At 39.3% G+C, this 25,663-nt stretch overlaps 1 protein-coding gene across 7 annotated transcripts; it reads left to right on the top strand.

The window, feature by feature from the left end:
* Positions 1–1,118: 1,118 nt before the first annotated feature.
* MARCHF7 (membrane associated ring-CH-type finger 7) lies at positions 1,119–25,663 on the top strand. Of its 7 annotated transcripts, none has more exons than XR_005954994.1 (11): positions 1,119–1,736; positions 6,838–7,003; positions 10,978–11,136; positions 13,234–13,402; positions 15,011–15,178; positions 16,782–17,895; positions 18,147–18,316; positions 19,505–19,637; positions 20,982–21,095; positions 22,916–22,964; positions 24,760–24,851. XR_005954994.1 is itself a non-coding variant. In XM_041465953.1 (11 exons), exons 2-11 carry the CDS (start codon positions 6,839–6,841, stop codon positions 24,783–24,785), a joined length of 2,244 nt encoding a protein of 747 aa, XP_041321887.1. In that variant the 5' UTR covers positions 1,119–1,736; position 6,838; the 3' UTR covers positions 24,786–25,663. The 7 variants fall into 7 exon arrangements, 5 of the variants coding, with proteins under 5 accessions (XP_041321887.1, XP_041321883.1, XP_041321884.1 ...); XM_041465953.1 differs by having other exon boundaries at positions 19,505–19,614; positions 24,760–25,663; XR_005954993.1 differs by lacking the exon at positions 22,916–22,964 and having other exon boundaries at positions 24,760–24,894.

Here is a 25,663-nt window from a genome sequence, read left to right as displayed (position 1 = left end):
GGAAGTGAATAAAATGCAATACAATCCAAACGTATTTAAAAGCATGAATGGAAACAGAATCAAGGATATTGCTAAACATAGCAATAGGATGGTCTACAATTTAGGTGCCACCTGTCTAGCTTCTAACCAGCCTGGCTGGACAGGTCCCAGACCTGTCAGACCTATTAGGCATGGACACATCGAATTTGTATGTATTGTAGCCCCATGTCAGGGTGTCTGACTGTGCTTCTTTTCTTTTCTTTTCTTTTCTCCTCCCTTAAAGAATAGCCAGCCTGCTACTGTTGCACACCCCTTTATTTTATTTGCAAAGCATGATCTATGGCACTCACTGTGATGCTGGGATTCAGGAAAGCCCTGCTGCAGACTGATGGAAGATGGACATTGGATCATTAAAATACTGAGGCTCGTGACAGCTGTGATACAAATCTAGACTCCTTAGTAACAACCCAACGTGTCTTCTTCAAGGCCTGGCTCAGAAACGCAGTGTGAAGTCTCTGCCATGTTCTGATGTGGCCAGGGACACTGGAAATCATAATTTGTTTAGGATTGCTAATCAAAATGCTCTAATTATGTGAAGACTTGGCATTTTAAGAATTTGGGAAGATTATCTTCTGATTTCCAACATCATGCCACGTCTTCCTCTCAAGTAAAAATGGCTGCCAATGTCTGTTACTTTTAAGAGGACAAAACTGAGGCCCCAACGCAATTCAAATGAATGACAATTCTGTTGCTTTGCCGTTGAGGGGGCTGTGTCCATCATCGCCGTCCCGCCGCGCCCTTCAGGGACAGCCAGGTGCATCCGGTGACGAGAGACGGGGGAATTAATTTACAGAGTTCAGGCAAGGAAGAGAATGTGACATAGACAGAAAACTCAAAGACCGTGTTGCAGTTTTCAGGCTGAACGTGGAAGACGATTCGGATGTCTCCGGAGATGCTGCTGGGCGCACTAAATAGAATCCTACCGCGCTCAGCAGGTTTCCCAGCTCCCGGCACGCCGCCCGCCCACAGCCCTCAGGCTCCGCTCAGGGCTCCGCCCCCGCCGCTCCCCTTCCGCGGGACCGGCTCACGCGGCCGCAGTTCTCGCGAGAGCTGGGAGTGGCCGCGCCGGGCAGCCGGGCGGTCTCGCGCCGCCGCCATTGTGTTGCGGGAGCGGCGCGAGCGGGCGGCCCGGCCGTGACGGTGAGTACGGACCGGCCGCGGCGGCCGCTGCGGCTCGGGCCGCGCCTGCTGCGGGGCTCCGCCCACCCTGGCGGCCTCACGCCAGGGCTGGGGAAACCATTTTGTGCCGTGCTAGGACCGACAGACCCACCCGCCCTTCTCTCCACCATCGGCGTCAACGGCCGCTCGGCTCCGCGCCCGCTGTCGTAGTGAGGCCGTGTGACATCTGGTGCCCCCTGTTCCTCTCCGCCCTCCTCGCGGCCTCTGCCCGGCGGTTGGGGCCGGATGCTGCCTGGGTAGCGGGATCGGGTGCGGCCGCAGGCCCCGGCCGGGCCTGAGCCGTGCGAGCCGCTCCCCGGGGCCTGGCGGGGGAGGTGAGGTGCCCTCGGCGGCTCTGCAGAGCACCGGCTGGCTGCGAGAACGGCCCAGCCTTAGGGCACCAGCCGCGGCAGCGTGGGCAACCATCGATATTTGTAAATACTCTTGCTCCTGAGAGGCTCCCGAGTTATTTGTCAATTTCACTGCATTGAAACTTGAGAAAATAGCCGTAACGAAGAATTGCACAGTCTGAAAGACTCGTGAGTACTGTCTTATTTGTCACAAAAGCGTGATTGTGAGTAAGCCCCGAGGAAGACATGTGAGCAGATTTTCTCCCGAGGTTGCTCGGGAGGAAATCTTATGAATAGTTTTATGTTAAACCACACAAAAACAGAGACATGAGAGCTCGAGTCTTAGGTAGAAGTGTCAGTGCATCGTTCCAAGCTAGAAGAATGAGTTTAGGAGCAGGCAGTGAAGCTTATGCTTCCCTCTAATGGAGGGTACAAAATTGCTTAAAATTGTTAGTAATCACGGAAGCTGGCAAACGCTTTACTTACTCGTAGGCGTGATTACCTGAAATTGCTCCTCTTTTATCGATAGAGAGGGTCTAGGCAGAAGAGAAATATTTCCGCTGTGTGTTTTGTGAATCCCTTTTTGCGAAGGGGTGTAAGAATGGACAGTTAAGGATAGTAACTGGTTTTGTCCTTTGAGATTGCATTGCTTTCTCTCAAAGACCTCTTGGATCTTTCATCACTTCGTTATCTCTATCCGTGGCTGTGTTAGGTCTAGTTCATCTTTTACAATGCAGTTGGAGGGGTGACAGATTAAAGAAGGCAGGACATTTGATCTGTGTGCTCAAAATAGGTTGTGCAGCTCCACCTCCTTTTTCAAGTTGGTCATTGTTTCTCAGGTATGACTTAAAAGTTTTATTTCAGAACTTGATTTCTGACCAAGTCTTGAGAGGTATTGCATATGTCCCTTATTTCAGGAGTCTCTAGAATTGTTTCTGTTTTTTTCATGAGAATTTGATTGCTGAGTAGTGTAACATGGCATAAGCTAATGAAATATGTTCCTTTGATAAGAAGAGTGCCGCTCATCCTGCTGTACACGTTCTCATTTTTCTATTACTGGGTATGAGCGTGAGTAGTGTTAAAATAATGGAGAAGCCAGAAGTGTGTTTTTACTGGTTGATATATTGAGGGTTCTCAATGAAGGACACATCAAGTGTGATATTTGAGTAAGGTGTTCCTTTACTTTTTGGCAACAACAGGGTTTTTAATCAGTTCAGACTGCAACCCAATTTCTGGTTCTATGATTATTGTTATTATCTCCTCAGAGAAGAAATGTAAGTATTTTTTGATCTCACTACCTTCTGCGTGGATTGAGGTATCTACTTTGTCATTATAGAACTTGCTACAGCACGTTAATTACCACTTGGGGTTTGTTGGATTCCTGTGTGTGTAAACAAAATGTTTGAGGTTTTGAGTGTTTTTCTTCAGGAAAACCCTTAAGATGATGATACTGTAAAAGGGAACCATTCTCATTCTGAAATATTGTATACAAGCACAATATTCCCCTTGCAGACAAGTATTGTTGTAGTTTCAGTAATGTGGTTGGTTTTTTAGCATGAGACCATTGTATTGCTCTGTCCTGTGCTCTGTGATAGCTTAGCATGCTCACCTTATTTATAACTACCTCATTGTGTTACCATGATCAGCATAAGCCTTGTATGTGTTTTGTTTGTATTCAAGCCACCTATGAAGATGGTTGCATCTCAGGCTTTCAAGCTACAGTGCCTAAAATGGTATTTGGATAACTCTGGGGAAAAAACTCCAAAATCCAAAAGACATCTTACTAGTGTTGATCACCAGAGGTGAAATGCCTAGATCTAGTTTTATCTGTCTAGTAAATGGACGTCATGGCTCCATTGACTTCAGCTGCATCTCTGTCCATCTGGGTAAGACTATGAGGAAAGGCTGAAATAATTTGAGTTGTTTCGTCTGGAGAAGAGAAGCCTCTGGGGAAACCTCATTGCAGCCTTTCAGTAACTAAAAAGGGTTTGTGAGAAAGATGGGAACAGACATTTAGTAGAGCCTGTTGTGACATGAGAAGGAGTAAATTTAAGGAAGGCATTTTTTATGATGAGCGTAGTGAACCATGGGCACAGATTGCCCAGAGAGGTGGTGGATGCTCTATTCCTGGAAACATGCAGGGTCGGGTGGGATGGGACTCTGAGCCATCTGATCTCATTGAAGATGTCTCTGCTTATTGCAGGGCAGTTGGACTAGATGGCCTTGAAATATCCTTTCCAGTTCAAATTATTCTATGATTTCTACTAGTTGGATTGCTGATAAATTTTATAATGGATGCCTAGAAATTTGAAGAGCTCTCGGGCAGCAGATTTTTAAAAATAATTCATCTCAACAACATGCTTTATGTCACCAAATCTTTATTGAAAAGTAAAGGTAAAATCCTATTTCCTTGACCAGAATTTCTTTGCCTAGATCATAAGGCCTTTTATTCAGCATATTTGCATTTCTGCATCAGACACGGCAGATGTCAAATGCCTATTCTTACATTACTCTTGATCTTTATGGTAGATCCTTCTCATTTGCTGACTGAAGGAAAGACTGCAGAAAAAATGTAAGGTGTTGTGCAGGAAATGAATCATAGTGTGTATACATAAACTGACACATGAAATTCTGCCTTTCCTTGTGTTGCCTTAACTTGATTTAAACACCTTTTTTGGGTACAGTTTCTGCAAGATTTCTTTACTTGTAGAAAGAAAACATTCTATAGATAGTATTATCCTGACATACTTGGATTGAAATCACAACCTGTGCTAATTTACAAGATTAGGCTGTTGGGTAACATTGTCTGTCCTCATGGGGCTACCACTGAAGGAGAAAATTAGTCTTGTGCCTCTTTATGTGTGTCTGTAAAGAAATTTGCTAATTTTGGACTTCATTTCATCTTCTGCAGGTAGTTGTCTCTGGTGTCCAGCTTTCCGCCCCATCCTATTCTGTGTGAACGCTCTTACTCTGTTCTGTGGATGGTGCATAAGCAATTTTATTAGTATTAGATGATTTATAATTTAGTTTTTGAAGTTGTCTTACACTTCTGTCTCCTCTGCTGACTCATCTGGACATTATTTCCTACTAATAGGAATTTCCATTCCTTCTTGAACCTTTTCATTTTCTATGTGTGTCCGTGTCTGACCTTTATTTATGCTATTCATCTGGTTCCACACCTATCTGAAACAAAGTGATTCAGAAACGAAATGATCCATAATAGAGGAGATAATGCCAGCACTCTTTGTGGAGTACTTAATAGTACAGAATTGGCTCCATTATTCTGTGTGTTTGTTCCTTGTATTTTATATTAGGGTAAAACACAGACAAACACTGCTTTGAGTATCAAATCTCATCAAGACATACGGCTGTCCTGTCCAGCCTACACTCTAGTCTATATTATTGTGATATTATTTTAGCTTCACAGTTTGCAACTTGGATAGTTACTTTTTTACACTCCTTGCAGCTTCATACAAGTACTAAACTTGTAGAGCACATCATGGCAGATTACTCTGAAGGTTAAATTAACTATCATTACAGTTTGAGAATAAATATGATTGTTACGTTTTATTGAAGTAATGATCCACTTGAAGTGGTGTAGTTTAGATAATTAGGCTTGTAATCAATTTCTTTTAAACTTCCACAATTAACTGTTTTTTTTTGAACTCTGGACTGCTGCTTAGAACATTCTTATTGATACAGATGTGCTTACAACCTGAGAATTGTATAAATTGCTGAATATTTACCAAAGGTTTTAAATGTGATCTGGGAAATTAAATTAATTAATTATTTCAGTATATTGATGTGAAGGTGGGCAAGTAAGCATTTCAGATTCTTAACCAGATCTTGTTTACCTGGTGATGGCTTTGGCAAACACGAACAGGTTACTGGTGTTGGAAGCGTGATCTAGAAGCAGGTGTCCTCTGTAATACAGGCCAGTAGGTCTTTTGTGCACAAAGATAAACAGTCACTTAAACCTGGTATGCTTTCGAGTCCTACTTGCAAGATTAAGCATTTTGGCTGCTTTGTGTTTTGGCTGCTGTTGTAAAGCTAGCAAACAATGGAACATGTATGAGAACAGTGGTTAAGGAAACTAACCTCAGCTGTCCCTACTGTTAGGTCAGTGGAGTTCTGTACAAACTAACTGGCTTTTACCAGGTAAAATATTTAATTTAACGTGACTTGAGCAAAGATTAAAAGTCCTGAGTCTGTGGATTCACCTTGAAACTGCAGCCAGACATGAAGTGTGTCAGGATTGATGTCGCAGCTTTTTGCAGAATACTTGTGATACTGATGAGCATGACTGAATTGTGGAAAAAAATGTGCTTTGTTGATAGAGAGGGGTTTTTTTATCAATATAGCTTACTCCTGTTCTCAGAAGGTTAGGCCAGAATTAGAAGTGGTTAAATAGACTGTACCACTTTGGCAAATCACCCTGTATCAGTGGGATTCTGCCATCTGTTTGAGTTGTTACGTGTCATGTTACTCTTCATTTACAACACCGTTGGGGGTACTGCAGTTTCCTTAAATTTATTTAAGAGCTAATGTTTGTGGTCTGATTCTGTCTCTACTGTCCTGAGGAGGAAGAAACTAGCTGTCTGGAGTTTTAGGTAAGCATTAAGTCAGATACCATTTCAAGGGCAGGGATGAGTATAGGAGCACATCTCATGTGGAAAAGGCACTAACATTTCTTTCAAAATGCCTAGAAAGCAAAAGGCAGATAAACACTCAGCAAGTGAGAAGTCAGTTTATGAATACACTTGTGAGATAGCCTGTGCTCCTTTGTCTATGTTAGCTTCCATGGGAGCTGTCTTTGGTGAAGTTGAAGGGAGATAGACTGCAGATGTGTTTTTTCACAGGAGGGTGAAGTTTCACAATTTCAACCCTGAGGAATAAGTCTGAATATAATTTCTGCAAGTGTTGAGATGCAGTTCATTAGCAAAAATGTAATATATGAATTTGAGAACTCTGAATAATCTGTTCCTGACTCATTTTGTGTTAATATGAGTACTGTGTGGTTCTTAAGGGACTACCTCTAACACTTAAAATTGCAAGAATATATCGTAACAAAATCATAAAAGGGGCTGTAGTTTTCTAATGAGGGGTGGGAGGAGATGTAAAGAAGAGGTTACAAAAACTAGGATAAGAACTTGTTTCCCCATTTTGCTGATGCAGTCAGACCAAAGCACTTTGTAAATATTTGTATGTGTGAGTCATATTTATGTTACACCCAGAATGACCTGTGCCTATTTTGCATGAGTTCCCTGCTTCAATGAGAAAAAATGATCAGTATGTCCTTGTACAGGATACAAAGGATGGAGTCAAAACCCTCAAGAATTCCTCGCAGGATATCTGTTCAGGCTTCCAGCTCTCCTGTAGGATCTAGAACCGGAAACAGTTTATCTGGTGCATATAGTACAAGAGAATCTTCATGGAGATTAGAATCTGGATACCAGGTAATGTATTTTTTTCCCTTTTATAAAATATGAATAATTTTAAAAATGTATGTTTTTAACCAAGAAAAACCCCAAAACTTAGACAAACAAAATTTCTGAAATGCAAGAATTTACTAACCAGGCCAGTGACACTAATCAGTGTACTGGTAGTTCTAGATTGTCTGGTTTTACTTGTTCTAGTTTGTAGCTGCACCTTTAGAAATCAGCTGTTTAATGAATGAGAGGGCATTCTGATAATATGGATCTGTTTTCTTACTAGCCAGTGCCATCTTAAACCGGGGTAAATGGAGTTTTTTGTTGAGGGAGAGGTGAGGGTTTTGTTTGAACTTCGATGTGTGTAAGGCATTACACTTAATGTGTTGGTGATGCAAAAAGTAAAGGACTATGTTGTCAGTTAACGAGGCTATACCATTCTGCAGCACCTCCCGTGTTCATATTTTGAAAAGGTAAGAAGAGGCGCTTTAGACTCTGTTGTGGTTTGACACCAGCCAAATGCCACGCACCCACAACAGTCGCTCACTTGCCCTCCCCTGCCGCAGCTGGACAGAGGAGGGAAAAGCTTAATGAAGGGTTCATGTGTTGAGATAAGGACTGTGAGAAAACACTCCAAGGGCAAAACAGGCTTAACTTAAAGGTACAAAGTGAATTTATTACTAACAAAATCAGAGGAGGATAATGAGAAGTAAAATAATCCCTGAAAAACACGTTTTCTTTGCCCAGCCCCTCCCTCCTTCCCACTGAGAAGTGTGTGGAGACAGGGCATGGGGATTTTGGTCAGTTCCTCACCCGAGGTTTTCTTCTGCTTGGCTCAGGGTCTGGAGTCCTTCCCCTGTGAGGCCATGGGGTTCCTCCCATGGGAGACAGTTCTCTGTGAACTTCTCCAGTGTGGGTTCACTCTCACAGTCCTCCCAAAACTGCTGCGGTGTGGGTCACTCTTCCACAGGATGAAATCCTCCAAGGACAGGCTGCTCCAGCCTGAGAGCTGGGGCCCTCTCTCTCCATCGGGTCTCCCACTGGATAACATCCTTCTCCAGGAATTCACCTGCTCCAGTGTGAGCACCTCCCCTACGGGCTGCAGGTGGATCTCTGCATTCCCCATGGACCCATGGGCTGCAGGGGGACAACCTGCTTCACCACGGTCTTCACCACAGCCTGCAGAGTAATCTTGGCTGTCGTGCACCTCTTCCCCCTCCTTCTCCACTGACCTTGGTGTCACTGTGTTGTTTTCCCTTGCATGTTCTCACCTCCTGCTCTGTTGTGGCTGAAATGAAAACTGCATCCCTCCTTTTGTTTTGATTTCTTCTGAAATCTGTTATCACACGAGGTCTCTCACACACCATCTCTAATTGGCCAAGCCTTGACCAGTAGCCTGTCCATCTTCAGAGCCATCAGGGATTTGCTCTGCCAGACATGGTGGAAGCTTCTAGCAGCTAATTACAGAAGCCTCCTCTCTGTCCCCCAAGGTTTTTGGCAGCTACCAAAAACCACACTGTGCAAAACCAACAGTGACTCACATTAGCCTGTCATTGTCAGTATGTTACTGCAGCTGGGCTTTGTATGGACTACATGGGAATCAAAAAAAGGCCTTTTGCCATTTCACAAGCAGCATTTTACACTAACCGAGCTACTTTTGTGGGGAAGGTGCTGTGCTCAAGAGGAAGTATTCACGCGGTGCAGGTACTTGCAGTTTGGGAGGGTATTATGGGAAGCAGAGCTAAAACTACTGTAGAAATTATTTTTGACACTTGGAAGCAACAGATAGCAGTTTGGCTCAATTATCTTAGTACTTTTTTTCTGCTCCTGTCAGCAGTTCTCACCTCAATTTTGGGCCCAGAAATGTAAGCCCATTTTGGTCTTTGAAATTCCAGAAACTTGACTCTATGATTTAATGTTCATATTTAAAAAAAAAAAAGGTTAGGAGTTTCGTCCCTGCTAGCAAGCTATCTGGGACGTTGTATTATATAACACCTTTTTGAGAAACAGTTTTACAAGTAATAGAACATTATTTTTAGCACAGTTAAAAGTATGTGTGTTACATTTTTGTTATCTTCAGCATGTATGTGCTTGTTATTATATAGGCTACAATATATAGGCTGAATGTACAAGGGGAAGCAGTTGTTAATAATTTTTGCGTTTTGGAGTCCTACATGTTGTTTGCTGTTTGGCTGCTCAGCAAAAGCAAATCGAACAGTCTTAGTCTTTTGTAGAGATATATGGACACAGTCCACGCAGTGTACATATACTGAAAGCCATTGATCAGAAGTCTTCAGCTGAACTGGTGCTGTTAAAAGATCTTGACGCAATGTACCTTTCATTATTTTGTTTATTACATGAACTGCGATGTGTTCACTGCACTGTGTATTCTTTTGACTATTTCCTGTTGAGCAAAGTAATTCTGAGCTGAGGAATGATCTCATAAGACTTGCCAGTTAAAACAGCAGGGAAAATATTTGTATAGAAGATAATGTAGTATCCCTTTTTTCCAGTCCCAGTTTGTAGAAGGTAGTCTCATTACACAAGACTGGTGCTTAGTGATAAAACTGTAGGAAGCTCCTTCTCTTGACTAACCTTTGGTATTTACTGAGCTGGAAGGAACAAATTGCATTATTGCTTGTAGGTTAAGATTACAGAGACTGGAGCAAGAACATTTAAAGTCCAGTCAGATAGGAATACAAAAAGCAGGTGTTTTCACTTTGTTAATCCGTTCAGAAACCTACCATAAAGTATTTAAGATCTAGTTCAGTTACAAATAATTAAAAATTTGTCATTTAGAAGAAAGACTTGGACTATCAGTAATTCTTTAGGTATAAGAAGGACTTGGATTTTTGATACAGAATTTCTATAGAGAGAACACTTGATTATAAATTAACTTTTTTTGATGCACATATGGAATTCTTGTACGTCGTGCGCTTTTGAGATCAATTTGGGTACTAGCCCCTGCTTATCTGAGGAGGCATAACAAAGACGTTTAATTGTAAACTAATCAGATGTATGGGATACAGTGTTGTTGCCAGGTAACTTTAAAATAGAAAAATCGAACTAGTGTCATGGTATGAGAAAAAATTCCTATCCTTTATGATACAACATAGTAAACATTTTATGACAAATGAATTGTAGGTTTATTTTTTTTTCCAGTGGAGGCATAGGGTGAAGAGTATTTTATAAAACTGTTTTGAATGTTTTCCTGATAACATTTTTTGGCTACTGAAAATAGACACCATAACCAGAATACCTTATGTAGGGCTTTAATTGTTAAGTTCTTACAAGGGATTTTAAATACACTTAAGCTGAAATGAAGGAAGAAAAGCTGAGAATTTTGTATTGTTTTGGTTTGGCTTTGAAGGCTTTGTTGTTGCTTTTAAGAAGTGGTGACATCAACTACTGTGTTTGTAGTACTCATAGTTCATAGAAAGAGAATGGACAAATAATCACCTAAAAATGGTGCTTAGTGTTAATAAAATGGTTACATTTCTGTTATTTCTATTAATTTTGCTAATCTCCATTATTATTCTGTGGGACAAATTAAATTGCAGTCTCCTCAATTATAATCTATTCATTGAAATTCAGCTTGTTTTAGTGGCTGAGGTGGTGCTTTTGTTGTCATAGAGGCTCTTTCTACATCTGTGGGGTTTTTTGCATAACACTTGAAAATTAGGCCCTTAATTCTGCCCTATTGCTGCAGTACTTAAGTCACTCTAGTGCCTCAAAAGCCTTACATTTCAACTTTTTATTGTCCTAGTTCAAAATAGAGGACAGATGAAAGAGCTGCTGTAAAGTACTTAAAAAATTAAAACTTTTCTTTTGCCAGTGGTTCTCTCTAAGCCTGTTTAATTTCTTGGCTATTCCTCAAGGTTTCTTATTAAATGTTCCAAGATTTGTTACTGCTTCCACTTCTCTGTATTTTCAATACTCAGACCAGATACTGAATTATTTTTGAGTTACAAGATACATATGATAATCATGTTGTTCTTCAGGAATCTAGTGTATTGAATAGTTCCAGTAGAGACTGGAGAATTGGAGAAAGGGACACCCGTGAAACTGCTTGGAAGCTTACAGCGTCGTCTCCAACTCACTACTCAGGGACACTTGATCACCCTCATTCTGGAAGATTTTTGGGAAGCAGAAGCAGATTGGTGAGAACTGTTAATGTGTGATAATTGGGAAAAAATATTGAAACCCCAGGGTTTTACTTCAGTCTTCCCAATCTGAAAAGCTGTCAGCAGGGGCTCTCTGTAACGTTTCTAGATAAGTAGATCTTGCTAATTCAAGGTGGAGCAAAAGCTAGAAGATAGCAGTGTTCAAAAAACATTCAGAGAATGAAAATACTGATGTATATTAGTTTTACTAAGAGTTAAGAAATATATTTAAAGTAGCTTGTAAAAGTCCATTTAAAAAGAAAAAAGGAGGCGGTAATTAGAATCTCAGACATGTTATAATCCTGTAGATGGCAAAGTTCATATTACTTATACTTGTTCCCTCAGGTATTTCCGGGAGCGGGGGGGATGTTTCTTGGATGGTACTAGCTTTGTGAGTTAACACGAAGTTCATGGGTTTGGAGACCTGCTTTAGGAAATTTAATTGTGAGGTGTAGTTCATAGTCAGATTGTTCTTACTTAGAAGCAAAACAATGGTCACTTGAGATTCAAGACTCAGGCCCTGAGAGTTTGTCTTAACTGGGTTCTAGAATGTGCCTTGGTAACTCCAAGAATGAAGTACTTTGCTTGTGACATGTTTATGCATTGTAGAGTGACAGTAAAACGCTATAAAGCGCAGTAGAATATTAAGGTAGGAAAAGCAGAAAACTGTGAACAAGTTTGGCAGGATGATAGTGAAATAAAAATTCTACTCACTTTCAAAGGGAAAGATGTTTGGGCTCACATCATTAAAGAGGTGTTGGTTTTCTTAGGTGACTTGAAGGTGAAGACACTGAGATACTGGCGGGTGAGGAGGGAGGAAATGGTGTACGTGTTGGCCTTCAGGGGAGGTCATGGTAGATGTCTACCTATAGTTTAAATGCAAATGGAATCTCTGCTTCTAAGTGGTCTACATATCTACTTAAATTAGTGCTAAGGTTTTCAAGGTGAAAACCCTTTTTTCTCCCATTTAGGTTAATTATTCTCAAAGTAAATTCTAATGCAAGTGAACCTTACAGAAGACACTCTGAAAATTCCGCATATCAAGTAGTAAATGATTAAAAAATTAGTGATATGTTAAATAGAAGATGAATAAGGGAAAGTAACCTGGCTTTGTACTTGGTTTCTGAATGTTGGTTTGTTTCCCTCTTTTTTTATGATGAGATGAGGGAAATACTTAAGAGACTTCTTAGTGTGAAAGAGTAAGAAGTTGTGTCTTAGACTTAGTAAAAACCATAACTAAGTAGAAATAAAACACAGATATAATGTACTCTAATCTGGTTGATCTTTAAAGGAGCTTGCTTTTTGATAGTTTCTGGGAATTCAATTCAGCTTTTTGATTGAGCTTGACTTTTTTTTAATATGAAAAAAAATAAACCCAAAGTATTTAAAATAGAAAATGAGTGCCTTAACTGTAAGTAACCAAATAAACAGCTTTGTAGGCTATTCTGGACTTTTTTTCTAAGTACTGTAGTGCTAAAGTACTGTAGTGCTAGCTTTTGAAAACTATTTTATTTCGATGCTGTACACTGCAAAAATTACTTTGTACCTGTTCTCTACTCTGAAATCCTTCAGTTATGCTTGAGCTTATTGTAATCAAAATATACTTGTTTCAAACAACTTTCCTTAAGCTCACTCCTTAGCTAATTATACTTTAGGTTGATAAAAAACAAGTTGGATTAATTAAACTGTTAAATAAAATAATGTAGTTCTTCAGTTTTGGCCATTTCTGGACAGCAAAATACGTTCCCTTGGGGATCTGTAAAGCTATATTTGATTGTGTTTATAGCATCTTACAGGCCAGGAATATAATTTTTCCCCCTTTTTGCAACAATTTTTTGTTGTAAGCCACATCTGTCTGGAAAGGAAATAAAATGTTGAATGTTACAGAAACTGACTTTTGTTGGTAGGACTGTACTGAGTAAACCTAGAAATAATAATCAAGACCACAAGCATAATTCCTACTTTATTTTTAAAGAAAACGTTTTGTATCTAAAGTTTTTCTTTACAATGTTTGTGGATTTTACATTATTACACTTTTGTGCCGTATAAGTGCATCTGACGTACTATGTAATTTATTTTTTAATGTTATTTCAGTCTACATCTTCCTCTCATTTCCCATCTGGGTGTTATGGTGAGTCTGAGAGAACTCAGGGAGCATATCCAAGACTGCATAGCCATCAGCAAGATAGTGATTCAAAGAGACCTAAACTATCTTGTACATCTACCTCTTCTGTGAGAAGTAATGGCTTGACTGCCTTTTCAGGTAAGAGACTGATTGCTTGAGCTGAGTTACATCAAAACTGTCTGAGTAGTAAGATCAGGTTTTACCAAGTTTTAAAAGATTTGCTTCAAATATTATGCTTATATCTTTCTTAATTAATGAAAATCTATGCCTCTCTGAGGAGTATGTTCACAATGATATCAGTGTTCAAAGTTCCAAGTATGCTGTTTACATGGTCTTTTGAAAGTCCAGTTGTACTCATGTCATTTCAGAATTACTACCTGTACCTATTCCATTTGTGGTCAAGCTGAACTTAATGGCTCAGACATATCTTCATTGGTTGAGATTTCAACAAAAGAATGAGTGCAGCTGCTCTTATTTCATGAGTCAAATGGTGTTGATACATCAATGTGTGCCAGGGACAGCAGAAAGGAAATCTTTACCATACTTAGCAATATGTTCAAGCACAGTGTCATGGCTGGTTAGAGCGCTGTTGTTAGGGGTTGGGGAAGAAAGCGTTCCTTTTTTAGCAGGGCCTGAACTCATTCTCTAGTTCCTGGCTAAAGAAACATTCTACACTGAGAGCTCTTTCAGGAAAACCTGAGATTTTCATTGAAGCTGTGGGTAAGTTCGTGAAACTTGGATAGACAGAATTTATGCAATATGCCAACAGAAGTCTAAAGCTTAGGAAGTAATGGTCAAAACCTTACACTGAAAATACTTCTAAACCATTTTGATACAGATCATTAAATTAATTCAGATTACCCATGTGAGTATGGATTAATGGGTTTTTTAATAGCCCCTTATGGAATTGCATAGACATCCAAAATATAATAAATATAATAAATAAATTCTTGCTCAAACCTCAGTATTATTGATACTGTCTTACTCCGTTAATGAAACGACAACCATTAACATTTCTCATTATGGTATAGGACTGTTTTATCTTTCCATTTCTACTTTGGTTGGTTGTCACACGGCCGAACAATGAGTGCTTCAATTTGTTTTTCTAAGTTAGCAATGAAGTGATATCAAGGTGAATTTTTCAGAGCCATTGAAGAGGATTCTTTTGTAACTAGAGTTTCGTCCACAGGTGATGTGTATGCTGCTTGGTATGCAGTTGTTGGAGCTGTTAAAAAAAACAAGATCCATTTTTACGCTGAAGTGTTTTGCTCTGTAATATGAACAAGGACAGTGCTACTCATTGTTTTTAAAGTTGTGTCTAAACTGCATTTAAGCGTCATCAGCTGTTTTTATGAGAAATGAAATTTCATTTAAGTAGTTTCAAGTAGAATGGCAGCATTTGCTAGGTCTCAAGCTGCTATTTTACTATAATGTGAAACCTTTTTAAAAACTAGCTACCATTAGGAAGCAAGATGCTACTTCTTTTCCTCTTCTGTAAGAGTGTTAATGGGTCTGACTCTTTTTGTTTGATGTAGCTTTCAGAGCCAGCTTTCTGCAAGATGAAGTAAGTGCCTGCATCAGCAGAGTGCACTTAGTTTTATGTTGGCAGCTGGGTCCTTGGTCAGCCTAGTGGTAATGTTAAACTTGCCCTTGATATGAATAACGAAAATGTCTGCGTAAGTGCCCGTTTTAATGGATTTTTAGGCGATTACAAAAACAGGGGATTTATTTACTTTTTCTTTCTAGATTCCTCATGGAGATGCAGTAGGATTCCTAGATCTTCATCTGTAGTGCTTGGCTCCCTTGGAACTGATCTCGTGAGAGAGCGAACACAGTTAGAAAGAAGAGCAGATCTGTCTGTTAATAACCTGGTGGATCCCAGCTATGGAAACAGTGACTTTTCACCTTCAACATGTATGTTTCGTGTAACTGAAAGCTCATAAACCTACAGTTTGTATGGCTTTTAGTTTCTTAACATGTTCATAGGATCACAGAATGATTTGGTTTGGAAGGCACCTTTTGTTCCGCCTCCTGCCATGGGCAGGGACACTTTCCACTATCCCAGCTTGTTTCAAGCCCCATCCAACATGGTCTTGAACACTTCCAGGGATGGAGCATCCAAAACTTCACTGAGCTTGTTCCTTTAATATTTTATTCAAAACACGAACACAAAACAGATTTTAAAGTATCCTTTTAAATGAAGTTGGTTGGCCACTTTCCATGCATTGACCGAACCGTTGAAGGATATATGAATGGTCTAGCTTGTAGATGCATTGGTGGTCGCCTCTGTAACTGTGATTACTCAGTAAAGCTCATTTCTTGTTTGTCTTAAAATCTGTTTGTATTTAGGTATGGGAAGAGAAATAATGTTGATTTGACCCAGGAAAGTTTTTTCTTAAAGGTGCATATTATCTCTTTTATTTTGGGTTCTCAAATGGTTATTAGGGAAAACTGCTAGACCACTGAAACTAAAAATGAATAAACACACACTTTACATGAGGTGAGAGGTTTGTCTCATGGCAACTGCTAGGACTAGTAGGGACTTCAGCAATGTAAATTTTGCTTTCTGTTCAGAGTGCTGTGACCCTCTAGAGCTGTCTCAGGAGAAGCTCACCATTAGTCTTGATCTGCAGCCTTTTGCAGATGCATTAGTTGTATTATGTAATGCAGAAGTTAATCAAAATGCCACATTTTTATGTATAGAAGATAAGCAGAAAAATTAAAAACTACTTTCAGAATTTCTCCTGTAGCCTTGCCTTGACAGAAGAGTATATTTTAATGTCATCATACTCGTAGCACTTTTTAGGAAGTGGACAGTTCAACCACTCTACCTGGTAGAGTCTAATGGGAGAAGTGGATTGGTGAGCAGCCTTGCTTTGTACCGTCTATGCTGCATTTCTAGCAGTAGTGCTGCTATTAAGTGCTATAAAAATAACTCCCAGCTGTGTTCCCTGATGTGTAATCAAAAGCATATGGTAGATGGTTGGCATCTGTGCAGATGTTTTGTTAGATGGAATCTGCCAGTTAAATAAAGCTCATCTTCAGCAGTAAATTGTGATTGCAATGCAGAGCCCATTAAAAGAAAGTCACCAAAACTGCAAAGATGAAAGTTTTTAAATTGAGACTACTTAGAGAGCTTCTGTTTCCTACCTTCATCTATCCATGCTGGTTCCTCCTTCCCCCTTTTCCCACCCACAACCACCCAGTGCAGCCATTTGAGGAAGGAGGGTAGTCACCTCAGCTGCTTCATATGAGCTACGGTTCATTTACGGTGGAATTCTTCTCAGTGTTTTGACATACTCAGACAGCATTTACAGAAGATTTGCTTGTAAGAATGATAGAATGGTTTGGGTTGGAAGGGACCTTTAAAGTCCCCTAGTCCAATCCCCCTGCAGTGAGCAGGGACATCTTCATCTAGGACAGGTTGACTAGAGCCCTGTTGAACCTACTCTTGAATGTTTCCTGATGTGTTTGATCCCATCTTGTCATAGTATTTTTCTCTGCTTTTCTGCAACAGATCTTCAAGACAGACCTGCCTCTTCATACGCAGAGGGAGCAAGACCAAAAGAGAACTCATTAAGCGCTTTGAGGCTGAATGCACCCATGAACCGCCAGTTGCCTTCTGATCATCGGCCATCTTTTTTCAACAGAGACTCTAACGTGAGCTCTTCAAGACCCAGCTATTCTTCAAGACAAAGGAGAAATGAATTGGAATCTCCCCAGAGGAGTGTGCAGCCACCATTTTCTCTTACTGCCATTAGAGATGAAACCGCTTCCTCAAGTGGTTCCGAAAGGATTTTATCTTCTCAGAGGTCATTGAATGAGTCTGCAGCTGACAGTGAAGGGAGGCGCACAACCAGACAGCTGCTGTCTCGTTTAGCATCTAGTATGTCATCTACATTTTTCTCTCGAAGGTCTAGCCAAGACCCATTGCATACAAGATCATTAGGCCCTGAAGAGTCAACGGTGATCCCAAGAGTTCAAGCTGCTGCTCTGTCAAGTAGTAATGGAGCTGCAACTCCAGAGGTTCCAGGACTTCAGTCATCCGAAGCTTCTCAGGGGTTCAGTTTTCTTGGTCGAAGATGGGGTTTATCAGGAGTTTCACAGAATCGCAACTCTGATTCTGATGGGGAAAGTTACAGACCAGACACTGAAAGTAGGAGCACAGGATCCTGGTTGTCATCCTCTTTGAGGAACAGATGTACACCTCTCTTTTCCAGAAGAAGGAGAGAAGGAAGAGATGAATCCACAAGGATCGCTACCGCTGATACAACTGCTAGATCACAACATGTCTTTAGAAGGAGAGAGTCAGCTGAGGAGACCTCTCTTGAAGCGTCAGATAGCCCTCCTCGGGCTTCTGTTAGCAGACCAACGCCTGCAGTATCTGTTATTTCTACAGCTACTGCCTCCCCACCAGATTCAGCCTCCAGTGGAAGAAGTTCGGGAATTCTGCCTGCTTCTCTCTTTCGCTTTGCAGTGCCTCCAGCATTAGGAAGCAGTCTGTCTGACAATCTTATGATAACTGTAGATATTATTCCCTCTGGGTGGAATCAGTCTGATGGACAAGAAAGTGGCAAGTCTAAAATACCACCTTCAAGAGATCCAGAAAGACTCCAGAAAATTAAAGAAAGGTAAAATTAGTATGTTCTTTTGCAACATTAAAATGTACCTGTTTTAACCTGAGAGGGCTTTCTGCAATAATGATTTTAAAAGAAAACTTCCCTTTAGAGGATGTGGCAACTCAGTTGTGTTCTGACTTTTGTATTTAAAGAAACTTGTTGGTATTCTCATGGGTTTAAGAACAGTTTGATAAGTGGAATTCTCATTATAAAAAGTCCTACATTAAACGTCATAGCATTTGTTGTTTTTCCATCCTATTCAGCCTGCTTTTAGAAGAGTCTGAAGATGAAGAGGGTGACTTATGCAGAATCTGTCAGATGTCCTCTGCAAGTTCTGACAATCTTTTAATAGAGCCATGCAAATGCACTGGAAGTCTGCAGTATGTTCACCAGGAGTGCATGAAAAAATGGCTGCAGTCGAAGATAAATTCAGGTAAAGTAAACTCTAGACCAAGGCAGACTTCCAGTTATACAGGGAGGCTTATCAGAAGGATTGCACTTACTGAGGTATTCAGTTGAAAAGCAAGCAGTGTGGACAAACAGTAGTGTGGCACTTCCAGGCTTTTTGTGTTCTGTGCAGCTTCTCATGAGAGTAGTTTCAAGAACTGTATTTCTTGTTTAGAGAACTGCATTTTTTGGGGTTGTCTACTAAGATGTTGGACGAAAGATAACATTGCAGAAGTGTAGCTTTAGAGTTACTCTGCCACCTCAGTGATACCACTTTGGGTGGCATTTGTTCTCACCCTTCCTTATGGAAATGGTTGTGCTTTTTTTCAATACTTCTGTAGCTGAGCTAACTGTTAGCAGTGATAGGAATTTGAAAATCCAGAAATGATTTTTCTTGAAGATACTAACTCCCGTTCAAGGCACTTTAAAAATGCTTGTTCAAAAATTACTTCAAAGTGCATATATAATTCTTTAAGAAACACTTCAGATATTGCATGCTGTAGAATTATTTTTGTAACAGATTGATTGACTGGTTTACAACTGTTATCTGAGTATTCTTAAAAGTATGTGGCTTGATAGAAGACATTAAATACTTTATACCAAAGAAGGTGCAAGTATCTGACATTTTTACTCAGCACCAGAGGATACACATCAGCAAAGGGATGTTTTAGAAGCCTCAGCCTGTAGAAGAAAATTTGAATTATTTAGCTATATATGAAGACATAAGTCCACTATCAACTTGCTTTGTTCATCTTGTTGCTTATGGAGGAGTCTGTTTTAGAACTGGTACTTAAGAAAAAATGTTACTTAACAATAACTTTTTTTCTGGTATATTTATTCTTACTTTTTTGTGTATTTGGATTACACGGTAAAATTCAGAAAGCCCAAGAAGCAATTTTATGCCATACTTGCAGGAAGAGGCTTATTGATGCCCAGAGTGAATGTGAAGCAAAGTAGGTACAGCTGGATAGAGAATAAATGTTCTACAGTGTTTAAATTCTGACAGTAGCAAATGTTACTATATTCCTATTAGAGGCTTGCTTTTCTTCTAACCTTACTCTGCAGAATAAAGTAAAAAATTACATAGAGTTTTTAATGTTTATATGAGTGTGTCGTATGTTATAGATTGTTGAAACTTGATACTGAGTTTTCCCCTTGCCCGCCACCCCACCAGGTTCTTCTTTGGAAGCAGTGACAACTTGTGAATTGTGCAAAGAGAAGTTGAATCTCAATCTGGAAGACTTTGACGTTCATGAACTTTATAGGGCACATGCAAATGAACAAGTTAGTATATTTTACCTTATTTGGTAAGTGTTGCTTTAGTGCTGGGAGGGCAGTCTTTAGAGAAGCCAAATGCGTCTCCATTTCAGAAGGACTGTTATGCATATAAAGTAATGTTAATGTGGAACATTTTTCTCCTCAATATTCCAACTACCACTACCTTCCTGCTGCACTTCCTACAGCTGAGCTTTCAGTAAGTGTAATATGTCTCTTTCCTTAGTTACATATCTGTCGTCTAGCTTTGTAATCCATTGTCTCTGCCTCATTAGGTGCAGTGTGAATTCTAGCATTATGAGATTGAATTTCACATTAAGTCAGGCATTGTTGTCACTTTTAGCTGTTTTTGAACGCAGTTTAACTGTTGTTTTAAACATACAATTACAAATTTCTTTTTTTTCATTAGAGTGGTAGAAACTAACCTCTGTTCTAGCAGTTTCTAACTGCTCCTTCAAATAATTTCCTAACTTAAAAATAATCAGAGGCCCTCTTGTTATTTAAAATAGAATATCGTGGAACTACTGGATTGTGTAGTATTTAAAAAAGAGTAAATGACACAAAGCTGGTGTTTTTAATGAACTTTATTCAGAGGGTTTTTCCCTATTCTTTGGGTTGTAATCTCACGATATACAAAGACTAATGCTATTTGTGTACCTCAAATGTTTAAAGAAAATGCCAAGTGACATCAATTTTGGGGCAAAACATCAGCCTCTAATGTTTTAATTATTTAAAATAAGTTCTTACACTAGTACTTGAATTCCAGTCAGTTGGGGAAGTCTCTGAAAAGTCTTTCTCAAGAGTGCTAATCATCTTGTTTTAGTGCTTATTGGTTGCTGTCACTGCCCTTTAATAGAAATAAGAACTTGAATCTTTTTCCTAAAGAATTGACTAAATTATCTGTTCAGCAGTAGCATTTTTAAAGTTTTTCTCTTATCTTAGCAGGTAAAGGAATTTCTCAAATATTTATAACATCATAACATTCTTAAAATATATTGCTTTATTTTGGCTTTTGGTAAAGACTTGGGACCACAGAGAAGAAACCAGCAATACTGGTTTTATTTCCCCAAGTGATACAATACTCTGATTCGCACATTCTTTCCTCTGAGCTAATCATGCTGACAGAGATTCAATTTGTAGAACTCTATCTATTTTCAAGGATAATATGTTCGATTTGGGGTGGATGGGAAGGACCAGAAGTATAAATAGCTTTTTCAGCAACTTGAATTTTTTAGTATTACGTTTTCCTAGTTCTTTTGGAACAACCGAAGATAAATCTGTAATGATTTCATTAAAATCTTAATTGTTGTTCTACTTGATTCATATGTGCAGATGTATTACTGACATTCTGAATGTTTCTTTTGATCTCCTTTAAGGCAGACTATGAATTTATCAGCTCTGGTCTCTACCTTGTAGTGTTGTTACACTTATGTGAGCAGCGCTTTTCTGATATGTTAGGAACTGCAAATGAGGCCAGCACACGTGTCAGAGTAAGTATGCAGTGATTTTCTGGCAGGAATTGCTCATACAGAGAACTTGGAGATTGTTACCTTGAGTGACCTGGAAGATAGATAGCCAAGAAACACAATTTTAGAACAAATTTAGGTTTAAAATGGGCTGTGCTTGTCTGTGTGCCGTGTTTGATTGGAAACTGAAGGTACTACATAATTGCAGGTACTCTGCTACAGTATACTTTCTGTCAGGGTTGTTGGTAATTAATTAGTTAGCACACAGTTAGCACACAGCATACGCGTTGTCATGATTATTGTGAATTTATGCAAAACTGGAAGGTTAACTTCTCTCTGTGCTAAACGTGCAGTTAAGAATGCTGGACTACCTGATTTGTTTCATGTTTCTCATTATGCAAGTCTGTATTGCAAATGTCTAGAAATTGTGGTTGTCTAGTGCACTAGACTTGTGCTTGTCTGCCAGAGTACACCTAAATGTGTACTTGAATATTAACATTCTGCAACAGCCCATAGCTGTAGGGTGAGTTCTCTGGCATTAGTCTAAACTCTTCATTAGTTGCATTTGACTGCATTCTCGTCACTTGAAAGGTCTGGCTTAGGGACGTGTTAAGTACACCTTTAAACAGTAAGAGATCAGCATACAGAGTTCTTTCTGCACCGTCATTCACCGTAAAATCCAGTTTGCTACATGTTTATTTGATACTAGATAATTAATCAGTGCTCTTAGTCAACCGAGCTCCTGAAAAGCCAGTTATATTTAGGTTTTTTCCTTACATACAAAGGCGTGACAGTATTAACCTTTCCAGTGCATATGGGAATGGTTGACTGCTAGCAGGTAGTAGATCTTTGCAAGAGGCAGGCCTGTGCTCTACCTAATCTCTTCATGTATTAGAGCAGTGCTCCCCTTTTCTGTACAGATCCAATGTAGGGCTTGTATTCCATGCTCCAGTTTCTGTGGTACAAGTATAGAGATATGAAAGACACATGATACAATTGTAGCCAGCATCCAGCACAGATTGTTAGCTTGAGTGTATTGCACATGTTTTTACTGGTTTCCCGTCAGAGGAGGCATTACATACGTCTGTGTGTGACGCTGCATTTTAAACCAGTGAGAGCACCAGTGCTGGTATTTTATATCAAGCATATGAGTAAGCTGTGGAAACTCTTTTTATCTTTGGTGTCAGTATCTGGGCTTTTAACTTGAAGCAGTGATGCAGATTGACAGTGACAAAAGAAAACTACTTGGCTGAGACCTTGTAATCGTAGGAATTTTGGCTTTGGGTTTTGATACCGCATGTTTCTTACATCAAACTGCCACTGTTGCCCAATAGTAATTATGCTCTTAAGATTTTAATTGTAAACAAGAATTTAAGTGTGTTTATGCATTTTTCCTGAACCACATTCATTCAGAGGGTTCTGTTTTGTCATATTAATTGTGAATTAAATGAAATGGATTTAACTAATGCAAGTCCTTACTGTGATTGTTTTTCTGCATTACAGTTTCTAGGAATGATTTTCATTAAACTGACACTTGTTTATGTTTGCTGCTTTCAAAATTGATGTGTTCTACAGACTGTAGAACAGGAAGATGATGTCACAAGTTGCTACCACAAACATTTTGCAGTTGAAATAACTGTGCAATAACAATTTGAGATCTAGTCTGTGGGGATTTATGTTACATTTTGCATTGTTTTTTGTAAGTTGGGCAAATGGGTTAGGTAACGAAGATCTGTCATGAAGCTTTGCGATGTAAAAAGTGAAGAAAAATTTGCTAACTTGTTGCAAATTTCTGCAGATAACTTTGCAACTTTTAAACTACTTTCTCTCTGCCTTGTTTCTAGTTTATTAACCTTGCAAGAACTCTTCAGGCACATATGGAAGATATTGAAAGTAGGTGCTTCCCCTCTTTCCCTCCCCTCCCATTAGATCAACTCAAAGATAATGAGTACAATCCTCCTTGCCAAGATTCATAATACTGAACATAATTACTGAAAACCTTACTCAGCAGTGCTTTTTCATCATCAGTAGAATTATTCTGAGGGGGAACCGATTTTAATTCTCCATGATTAACTTCCCAACAGCACAGAGTTGTTTAGACCACAGAAATGTTATCTGCAATTAACAAAATTCCATAGTAGTTACAGTTTGTTTATTGTAGTTCTGGTAATTCATAATTACAGGATAAATGGTAACCTTCAGGTTGCTGCCTTTTACAAGAGAAAGTAGGAAAGAAAGTAGTACGAAAGAAACATTTAGAATTGAATTTTACTGCATTTAAATTAAACACTTGTATTGCCAGTTTTCTTTCATTTCTTTTTCTTGCCCTCTTCTCCCCTTTGTTTTTTCCATTCACATACACTTTTTGGTTGTGTGGGTTCCTTGATCAGATCTATCAGACTTCTTGAATGAAGTCTAAAGGTTGCCAGTTTTGGCAAAGGATTAGCCTACTTTTCATCTAATGGCCTTTTTTTAGCATGTTTAGATTCAAAACTATATACTGATACGTCTAAATTTCTGGTAAATATACCCAGGAACTATTTCTGAGCATGTTGAATAGGCAGTAGAAGGGTAGCTGGTCTACCCTTTCTTTCCTAGTGTGCATGTGTCTTGTCAACTGCATATGGGTTTTCAGTACACAGGATGCATTTGGAATACTATAAAGAAAGGGTGTGTATGTGTGTGTGTGTGAAGGTTCAAGGTGATTATTTCTGCATTCAGAGCGGTCAAAGGTGGACTTGAGTTACGATTCATTCCTAAGTTATGTGTATCCTTACTAGAGGAAAAATTGAGTGTCATTTAACTCCTTAGTTCAATCTGTATTTGATTCAGCTTTTAACTTGCAGGTGAGGAATACTGAGTTCTAGATTTGTTATTGATGTGCTTCAGTTACATTTCTCTTCTAAGAACTGAAGAAGCAGGGAGTCAGACTTTTCTTCATTCTGTGTTCAGGGATGGAACAAGTTACTCCAGTAGTTATACTTCCTTGCCTGCAGACCTTGCTTAAGAGGACACAGTAAACTTGTTACAGAGAAGCTAACATTTTACAAACCTAATGTAGATGTGTGCACGGACTTTTCTGCCATAGTTGACAAGTGCGTATTTGTCTTTTGACTCACCTTGCAACGACAAAATCCTGTGCATACGTGGGCTTTGTGCCCATCTTGCATATGCTGAAAGGACAGGCGTGGAGAGAGGAGCTGCTTCCAAGTAGGCCCGGGTTGCATTAAGCAATATATATACAAGATGTAAGAGTCTTTGTTTAGACTGCTGGATCATTCTAGGTATTTTACTATCCAAATTGTTAACTTAGTGTTAACTTACCTTGGGTGCTGCTGTCATAGATTGAGTATATCCTCCTCTGACTACTGCTGGAATTAGCCACGCTAAGCACTACATAACAGTTGAATCTCTGGCGCAATTAAGTTTTCTCCCTCTTTTTTTGAGGAAGGAGAGTAGGAGGACAGCATACTGTATGTTCTGTTGAGTTTTGATTTGAAAATGCTGTATTTTTACAACATGAGATGCATTTAAGAATTAAGTTATGTGATTACTCAAGGTTTGGGTGGGTATTGCAGTCTGCTATTTAATATTATAAAATCACCTTTATTTCCTCTACTCATTCTAAAGTGCTTTAATTTCACACATTTTTGTCAAGGCTTCTGATTACACTGTATTGTTCCAACAGCTTCTGAAGATGACTCTGAAGACTGATGCTGGTAGAACTTTCATACTGCAAGAAACAAGCAGAATTGCTGCAGAAATGCTGAACTGGCAAGAACAACATCAACATGCATTTGGTTTATTCCTCTCCTTAGTAAAATGCGCATTGAATATTACTGTAGTTTTTGAAGCATTGTTGAATTCAAAATCAACTGCAGCACAGTGGAGCTCAGTAGACTTGAGAACTACTCAGCATGTGTGCGGATTAGATACATAGAAAGCAACTTCCCTTTTTAAATTATGAGGATGTTGTGCTTTGTTTTGGAAGACATCAGATTCTGAATATTTAAGGAAGCTCTATCTCCCTTTGTGTTTCCTTCTTACTGTAGTCAGACTTCTGGCTTTGTCTTACTGAGTTTTGCTCCTGTACTGGCACTAAGTGGTTATAGGGGGTTTCAGGGGGAGGGTGGGGATGCCCGTGTACTTAAATAGGTTTTGTTTGGGTGTTCTTAAATGCCTCTTTTGCTGCATCATATAACTGATTGCTTCCATTGTTAATGAATGAACAGGAGGATAAGCAAGATACTGTAGAGATTGTTTGGGTTTAGGCTTATTTGAAGATTATTATTTAACTCAAAAAGCAATAAGAACTTGCAGTGGTCTTTTAATACTTGGTGATGGCTTTTTTATGTATCAGTTTGGAAATCTGAGATTATATTTGATATCATGCGGCTGTTCCATTATGGAATATTACAGGTAAACTCTTGCATTTCAGCATTCCTGGCAGATATGCAACTTGACAAAGACCTCTGGTTGTTTAGTTTAATCAGACTTTTTTTAGATCCCACCTTCACTGTTCAAAGCACTGGTTATCAATGTGTTTTCTAGTGTTGTCACTTCTTTATAAATAAAGACGAAAGAGGTATGCA

Source organism: Pyrgilauda ruficollis, unplaced genomic scaffold (assembly GCF_017590135.1).
Source record: "Pyrgilauda ruficollis isolate IOZ18807 unplaced genomic scaffold, ASM1759013v1 scaffold196, whole genome shotgun sequence".
Taxonomy (NCBI): Eukaryota; Metazoa; Chordata; class Aves; order Passeriformes; family Passeridae; genus Pyrgilauda; species Pyrgilauda ruficollis.
This window is presented reverse-complemented; position numbering and strand designations above follow the sequence as displayed.